This window comes from Atta cephalotes, assembly GCF_000143395.1.
Source record: "Atta cephalotes unplaced genomic scaffold scaffold00003, whole genome shotgun sequence".
NCBI classification, from domain to species: domain Eukaryota; kingdom Metazoa; phylum Arthropoda; class Insecta; order Hymenoptera; family Formicidae; genus Atta; species Atta cephalotes.
Genome location: NW_012130067.1, coordinates 6,242,602 through 6,252,206, shown reverse-complemented (window position 1 = coordinate 6,252,206; position 9,605 = coordinate 6,242,602). Strand labels below are relative to the sequence as shown.

Below are 9,605 nucleotides of genomic sequence, written 5' to 3'. Positions count from 1 at the left end.
AGAACGAAGAGGAAAACAGGTACGTATAATATTTATATAAGCTTGTACAAAGTATATCAACTGAGATTTGCGACTCAAATCAATCTTTAACAAAGATTGGTTTTAATAATTATAAAATTTCATTAAATAAAATTATATAATTATTTTAAATAGACTAATTAATATTAAAACATTGCAAAATTTTTTATCTCAATATTATTACATGCTATATTAGCAGCATTAGATATATGTTTATAATATATTTATAATATTATATAACTTTTATAATATCGAGGTCGGTTGTGAGATCTTCTTGTACGTCTTTCGGCAGAATAGTCATCATGATGGTCATATAGTAAAGCTTCTGTTTCTGTATTACGTTTTAATTCTGTTTTAAATTTTTTCTGACAACATAAAGAAGCATATGATTGTATAATAAATCGTATTGCTATTAGAACACTCCAAACAATTATCAAAGTTACATCTGAAAAAAACAGAATGAATAGAACATAATATCGAGTTATTAAGCAAAGCTACGAAGACATACCTGCACCTTGAAATGGAGGATATACAAACGCTAAATTAAATCCAGGTATAGTTATCCTCCTGATTATGTTAATAATAATATATTTCAAATTACTTCCAGTATAATAATCGATCGCGACGATTACGAAATAAGATCCGAAAATCGCACGTGCAATAATTTCAGCAACATAGGATATTGTCATCAGAAGTGTGGTCGTGGCAAATATTAGGCTTATGAACATAGGCCAGAAAAACCAATTGTGTTCCAAAACATAAAACATCCACGCTACAAGAAATCAATAAGTTATCAGTACATCAGTGGGAAACCGAGTCAAAATGTTTGAAATATTGAGAATAAGAGAAGATAAGATGAGAATAAAATCACTGAAACATTAATATGAATTAAGATGAAATGATAAATCAATTAACAATCGAATGTCCCATATTCCTATTGCTGTAATTTCAATGTATGTTGTTGTCGCGTGTGAAAATTTCGATTGTCTAATTAACAAACGCTCAGATACGTCATAATCATCCATTTTACGCTGGTATACAGGGTGAACGCGGTCGACTCAGAGTAAATAGCGATCGCGATCATCTGTCGACGGGATAGAATTGGGTCCGAATCGCTGCTCCTGTGCAGTTGCGCATGCACGCATCGAGTAATCTAAATAGGTCCCGATGCAGAATAAATAAACGGGGACACAATTAGGTAAATGCGAATCTTCCAAGCTGGTTACACTATGACGTGGGAGTCTCGTCGACAGGGTAGACCCTGGAATATCGCACGCGTATTCCGTGCGTGGTGGCGGCGGCGGCGGTGACGGGCGCATTTTTGCGTTTGTGCCTGGGCGAGGGTAGACGAAGGGTAGTCATGGCGTTATGGTGAGAAAGGTGGGAGGCAATGTGAATGCGCCATGCCGCTTCTGCATGGGGGATTCAGCGGGCGAGGTTTCCACATGAGCGGCCAGCATTGATAGAAGCTACGGGGAGAAACTGACTGTGCGCCTCTCATCCCTTCGCCAAACTCGAACTAACTTCGGGGTGGCGGCGCAGCACGGCTCTATCCCTCTGCTTTTAAGCCTGGCTTTCATTATTTTCCTATAATTCGCAACAGCCCTTCGCGAGCACCGCGACGTGGAGAGGCTACCTACGATTCCCGCCCTCGTTTCCCTTTCGTGTTTATTGTATTCTATGTTGCATTTTGTGACGCGTTAGTACTGTGAGACTTGGATAGTTAGACCGTAAATTATAGATAACCTTTTCGCAATAAAATTATTCACAGGTTTGATACTTATCAGCATCATATTATTAACATCTTATTGTAAGATACCTATGAGCATTATAATATTATTAAATTGTTTATCAATTTAATTTTTGATATTACTGTGCTAGTTCTGTTACGATTGTTTCAAGACTGAAAATTAAATTCGGCACGCTATTTGCAGGATTGAATATGAGCATATCGATTCACACGGAATTACTTAAAAAAACTATATTATAATAAAAACAATATGAGGTCATGCATTATTAGGGCATTAATGGGCATTATTAAGGTATTGTGGATATATATTGGGCATAAAAATTGGACATTACTGGACATTAGTTAGTAGGCATTAGTATACACAATTTTGGTCAGCCGTTTACTCTTTTGAATTCAACTTAACCATTTAGAATCTTTATTTCTGATTTGTTGAATTAACTGTTCAATAAATATTCGAACAAAAAATACAAAAAATATTCTTTAATAAGAGATCGAGATAGTCTTAATTAATATAGTCTTTATTCGATATCGTTGCAAGCCATGCAGTTTTTTGAAACGCGGTTTTGTTTTAGTTAAGATATAGTACGTACCTGGAGCATAAAGGTATGTGATACATGCGCATAAGAATCCCAATGATATATTGCGTAACCACCTACAAGCACCTAAAAGTGCCGATATGGCTGCAGCAAGTATAGCAAATGTCGAACCTATCAGAACGTTGACTGAAAGAAACAAGAGTTATTAAAATCGCACATGTCTTCTCAAGAGATAAGTTGAGAGATAAATATAAAAGAGAGATTAAATATATATACGGAGAGAATTTTCTTTTAAAATTTACCCTGAAAATATGATAGTTGCAGTACAATATAATATTTTAAAGATTTTTATCATGTACCTTAGTAAAAATTAATCAAACTTATTTTATATTTATCGTAGTTTTATTAATGAATGAGAGAGATTTACATTAAAATTCTTCAAAATACAATGCTGTCTCACGACTATTTTCATATTTTCAGGAAAAACTCTAAGAAAAAATTCTCCATATATTGATTTCCTTAAAATGTTTCGATAAAAATTAATGTATGCATGATTACTTGCGATGCTGTAATCGCCGGTACTCAGTGCTATAGTGTACCCTAAGATACCACCTATCATACAACTCGGTAATGAACGATCTATAGAAGGGTATTTATATCCTATAATAATAGACAGACAACCTATTATCAGGACCAGTGCGCAAATTATATGTGCAAATGCGTCATCTGAAAAAAATGACAAAACAGGAAAAATAATTATATAAATTTTTCATGAGACACTTAATACGTGATTTTGTTAAGTTATAATATCCGAGAGATATTCATGCGTTTAAAAAAATAGAAAATAATTATTGCTTAAAAAAATTTACATTTTATAATACCACCTTATTAAAAAAGAGGTATAATTATTCTATTGTCGTACACATAACTACATTTCATGCAAAAAAAACATATAGCGTTTCAAATAAAACTAAATATTATTCTCTATCATTATGTTGAAATATAAAGTTTGTTTTTTTATTGCTCCGCAGTGAACTGTATTAGAATTTTTCTTCATGCTTTTGCCAAATTTCAAATATTATTTTACTTTGAGTACAAAAAGTGTGTACTACTTCAGCTAAAAAAATAATAACAGTTTTAAAAAAGATAAAACATACTTAAAACTTTACAACTTTCCGGATAGAGCAGAGGACTGCAAGCGTATGTAAAAATTGGGATGTAAGCTGAAGAATAATTTTCATAAATAGCAACTGTGGCATACACTGATCCTGTGCCGGTGTACGCACTGTAGATACGTCTCATAGAACTCGTGAGAGTACCTGCTGGTATCTATCAAAAATATTATTAATTACTTATTATTAATTTAAATCGTTAATTTTAATCGTGAATTAACACTGGTCGGCAAAAATTTCACTCTTTTAATGTTAAATTAATCTGAGAATGTTTTGTTGCTTTATAGTATTTTTTTATCTTAATTTTAAATCTGTTTGATAAATTTATGAGAAAAGTGTCTTTTAGATTCATTAAAAAATTTTATAAATTTTATAAACTGATATTTTGTAATAATTTATACTATTTAACACAATTTCACTTTTCTTTTGTTAAATTAATTTTAATAAAATGATTTTACAGTATTTTTTGTGTCGATTTCAAATCTGTTAAATTTGAGACAAGCAAGATTTTTTTTAGTAATGTACATTAAAAAATTCTTATTTATCTCCTTTATTTAGATCTAAATAAATAATTCATAGAAAAATAGCCACCAAATTTAACATAATTTTTTATTCATAAAATAAATAATTTTCATACGAAAATAAATAATTTTAATTATAAACAGATTTCATATGACGAGTTATTATTACTAAATAACTGTATAAATTTCTAAAAAAGGATACATCAATTAAAAAAATTGAAAACAATTAAAAAAATAGGAATAAATTCTAACTTCATTTTTAAAATCAACTTAAAAGATATAACAAAGATATACAAAAGATATACAATAAAAAATAATTCATTTAACAACAAATTATTGTTGACCAGTATTATAAGATGCATCACAGTCAATAAGCATTAACAACTTCTGTTAACAAAGTAGATCACTTGCAGATCGTTACAATTATGATGCGTGTATATTAGAATAATTATATCAAAAATAATGATAGCAGTTCTATGATATCGGTATTTATCGATGTAAGACTGAAATTTTATCTAATATTCTATCTAATATTAAAAGATACCTCGTCGCCATTCTGCACAATATCTTGCACGGTCAGCATTCTCGTGATCGCGTCGAAATATGTATCCGAAGTAAAATCCTGTCTAGGCAGATAAAGACGGTACATCTTGTGTTGTATTGGGCTTTTTTCACAGGAAATCGATGAACCGTTGGAGAAAAGAATTGAAGCTGGCTGCGTGTCTACTAATATCATTCCGTTTTCTGCATGGAGTTTTTGATATGGTGATACTTTGATATCGAATTCCATGTTACAACCACCTGGTATCGGTGCTGCAGAGAACAACAATTAACCAATGAACAACGCTGAATTCTCTCGATACTCGACCAATTTTGTCATTACGCTCGTCGAAAACGGTTAGCTATTTAACCCATTTACGCGTGATGGATAATAGAGATACGCCGCAAATTAATCGAATGCATCTTGGTATGATTTGCGATTTATTTGTGCTATCGCGATCAATATAAATGTTATTTAATTTAATACAGTATATAATTTTTCAATCTTTATCCCGTAAATATTATCCTCTTGTAATTATCTTTATATATACATGGCTATTCATTTTATATTATATTAATGGGCAGTATTGTGTATCGGCGTTAAATTTAATTCCATAAAGAAATGTTGCTCGAAAAGGAAAAGAATAGAGATATATATTATTTGTATGTACTTACCATTTCGACCGTATGTGACAATCACGAGCAATACATCGAGATTATACACGTTTTCATGCTTCAGAAATACCTGTATTGGAGCTGTTATATCATACGTTTTTAAGTACAGACCAATGTTTGATCCAAATAAACTTCTGTTCGACACTTTGTCAAGTAGTGCTTTGTCGTAAGATAACGTTGCATTGTATTGAAATGTATGAATTTGTAAAACAATAAACCAAATATCTGATGGAACATCTCTCACAGTAATGTTTAAGCGATTAAATGGAGCTAAATTTATTCGTTGTTTAAATGCGTCATTCTCACGATGATTCAATAAAGATATGGTTATCCCAACGCTGTCTGTAATACAATACATCGAACATCGATTAATGAAGATAATTACAATAATTACATGTTACTTGATTATTATGAGAAATTAAACATTTCTATTATGTTTTCATGACTAGAGCTATTTATTTAATTTACAACGCGACACGAACGAGTTACAGATACCCTCTTCTAAACATAAAGCAATACAAAAAAATACATATTTCTAGACGTCTCTCTCTCTCTTTAAAAAATATCTATATTATATTTTATAAATATGATAAAGTTTTAAACAAAGCATAGTGCAATTAGATAAATAGCAATTGTATGTAACCGATGTAACTAATATGTAAATCTAAAAAATCAGATCTGATTTTCCAAAAATACAGATTAATTTTTATTTACTGGTTACAATTATTAACATATATGTGTGTGTATATATATATATATATATATATACAGAGTGTTCCATTTTAAAGGATCCACTCAAATATCTCAAAAATACTGCATTAAATCGAAAGATTTAGACAAAAGTTTTGTGACTTCAAGTAGGACATAAGATGATATCATTGACCTTGGGTGGTATTATCAAGGTCAAAGTAAGATCACTTTAAATTTTTTAAATGGAACTCATTTTTCATTAGATATTCTTGTAGCTTACCTCAAGAGTTTTTCAAATACTATAATTAAGTTCATTTTCATTAAATACTTTTCGAATTATAAGGCAAGTTATAGCACATCGGCATTAACATTACCCAAGATGTCCCACCAACGGCTAAAATCTCTTGAATGTTATTCAGGATTATGACTTGAATAACATTTGTCAAAATCAAGGTCATTGGAGATTATTCCTTTTATTTTCTTCTTTGCTAAAAAAATTCATTTCTATGTAGAAATAAAAACAAGAGATACAACCTCCAATGATCTTGATCTTAGCAAATGTTATCTAGGTCATAATCCTGAACAACATTCAAGAGGTTTTAGCCGTCGGTCGAACACTTTGGGCAATGCTAATGCCGACAGTACTGTAATTTTCAAATCTTATAACTCGCAAAGTATTTAATGAAAAAATATTTTATTATAAAGTTTTGAAAAATTCTCGAGGTAAACTACAAGAATATCTAATGAAAAATGGGGAATTCCATTAAAAAAATTCAAAATAACCTTATCCTGACTTTGACAACGCCATTCAAGATCAAACCAATGGTACCATCTGAAGTCTCCCTCGAAGTCACAAAACATTTTTCAATTTAACACAGTGTTTCTGAGATATTTGAATGGATCGTTTAAATGCCCTGTAGAATGCCTTTAAAATGATACCCTGTATAATGTAGGGATATATTAAAGCTATAGAATAAACGAGATCCAATTATTCGGATATATAGACATTTACGTTATTCGAAACATATAGATAATAACATGTATCCAAATATCCAGTAGATATTATTTATATTATTCAAGTATTTGTATTATTCGTGTACTTGTTATTTACATTGTCGAAATAATAAAGATGTGCTTATTCATCAAAAAATATTATGAAATATCTAGAATCATTGTGTTATAATATTAAGATAATAAACATTATGATTTGTTTACGCATTATGAATATATAAACCTCGATTATTAAGGAAGTATAAATAATAAAGAGAAATAAATAATAGAGGGAAAAGTGGTAACATATGAGCCCAGTAATATTCCACTTAAAATTTTATTATAATTAATACCATTTTTTGTAAGAGATTTTTAACTTGTTCTTAAATAAGTATTGAAGTTGTGAAACAATTGCCGCCACTACTGACACAATCTTTTTGTTGACAATGATTGATGTTCTATTATATTACGTATATAAGTACACATATGTCAAAGTGTTTTTATAATGTTCAATGTCAAGATATGGCTTAAAGTTCGTTAACAAACTTATATCCTAAATTAATCCTTGAAGTATTATTCTTTTATTTTGTGTAGTAAGGTAAGAAAGTTTAAGTAACTATATTTTCACTGGGACATAATTAAATGTAAATTTTAATGTTTCTGTATTGGACTCCCTAATAAATGAGTAACATGAACTCCGGAATTTTAACAAAAAATATTACAGAGCGTTGTTAAAAATCTTTGTGATCATTTAAATATAATTTTAAGAAGTGGAAGAGAAGTGCTCATGATAAATTTATGAGGACAGAATCAACATAAGAGTATTGTTAGGAGAATGTGTTTCATAAACATGTTTATGAAAAGAAACTTTTGAATCTGATAATATCTAAATACATTCCAATTTTCTGTGAAAATTCAAACTATTTGAACTTCATGGGAAAGTTCAAATATATCTGAAGAAACCACAGTCTGTAAAGTAGGAGAATCCACTTTAACATTCAAGTAGTCATATAATAATGTTTCTTTTCATTTAAACAATTTTTTCCATTTTATAAATTTTTCTTGTCCTAATAATTTCAATGTATTTTATATTAATCTTATAATAGATAATAGATAAATTATCGTTTACTATATATCATTAACTTCAGCGTATCTAAAAAATTACATAAAAGTAATTTTTCTCTATAAATAATATGAATAATATAATTATTAAAGTATTTGAATGTTATACTTACAAATTTTGCATAGTAAACGGATATTTAGATTTGTCTAGTATGTCTGCTTCTACTGTCTAAAAATGAATCAACTTCAGTGCTACACTCTACACTTATAACTGATATAATCAGCGAATTCTTTATTTTCTTTCAGTAATAACATACTGATTCACTTTTAGAAGATTCAATCTGCAAAAATCATAACTTCTAAAAAAATCAGTATATTATTACTGAAAGGCAATAAATATTCGCTGATTATTGACTACATCAGCTATAAGTGTAACATTGATTTACTTTCAGAGAGTACTTGTACATTTCAAAAAATGTATATTCCTACACTCATATATTACTTGTTTATAATTATAAAATTGAATAGTAAATGATCCATACAAATATCCATAAATTGCTTATACATTTTATCACATTTTTTTTGGAAATTATTCATATATGCTTCAAGTTAATCGAATACCGATATTTGATTAATCTGAATATTAGATATTTATATATTATGAATAATATAATTTAGTATTTAACATTATACAAGTATTTAGATACTATCTGTACTTTTCAGGAAATATGTAAGTAATCCAATGTGATATTAATTTCGAATAGTTAATCGAGATTATAATATTCAAATACCTAAAATTCGATTCCATCAAAGTAAGAATAATTTTAATCTCGATTCAATTTACTCTTCATCTTTTTCGAATTCTAAGAATATTCTTAGATTAAATTAAAAATTCGTACCAGGCTCCAATGAATAAATTTTTAAATGTATATATGTATACATATATGTATCTCTTTTAATAAATTGAATTATTATACTCGTACATTCTGTATCTCAAATAAGCTTTATATATTTATAGAATATTTCTAGAATTAAAAAAGATAAATACGCTGTAGCCTTTCTCATGACATAGTAGTATCCCTTTCATAAAAATATAAAAAGGATGTTTGTAGTAAACCAGATTAGAATTAATTTTTGGGATAGAATTGGATAAGTATAATTCATATATTTTGAATAAGTAGGAGGAACAGCTATACAGATATTATCCATATTTTAAATAATGATTGAATTGTATTGTATATTTTCAATAATGTGAAAATATCCGAGATACCTGCATATTATTAATAGTTCTAAGGCTGATATTCATAGTCGATTCTTAAATTTAAGGTTATCTTAAGATATTATGAATAAATCAGAGAGCCGCGCGTATTAGTATCTTGAGACACTATTAAAGATGACCTTAAAATAAGAATGAATAATAAATACCGTCCTAAGTTTTACTCAAAGATACCGTCGTTTACAATTTCATGAGAAGTTTGCTGAATATTGAGGTTATGTATGCTTACCAGATTCGGTAGTCGTATTTTCTAACGCCATCGTTCCATTACTGAAGAATAATGATAAAACCAATAGAAAGATAACGGCTCGATTCATGTTAGTGCACATCCCGTATTACGTATTTATTTGTTCAAGTTACTGTTTAAGTACGAAC

The 9,605-nt window shown here is 29.2% G+C and overlaps 1 protein-coding gene across 1 annotated transcript; it reads right to left on the bottom strand.

Moving 5' to 3' along the window:
- Positions 1 to 242: 242 nt before the first annotated feature.
- On the bottom strand, positions 243 to 9,559 carry LOC105625609 (transmembrane 7 superfamily member 3-like). The gene is made up of 8 exons (XM_012206930.1): positions 9,460 to 9,559; positions 5,213 to 5,554; positions 4,542 to 4,810; positions 3,462 to 3,633; positions 2,863 to 3,030; positions 2,359 to 2,490; positions 527 to 790; positions 243 to 463 (listed from the first exon to the last, which is right to left on the bottom strand). Exons 1-8 carry the CDS (start codon positions 9,557 to 9,559, stop codon positions 243 to 245), a joined length of 1,668 nt encoding a protein of 555 aa, XP_012062320.1.
- Between the last annotated feature and the right edge of the window lie 46 nt (positions 9,560 to 9,605).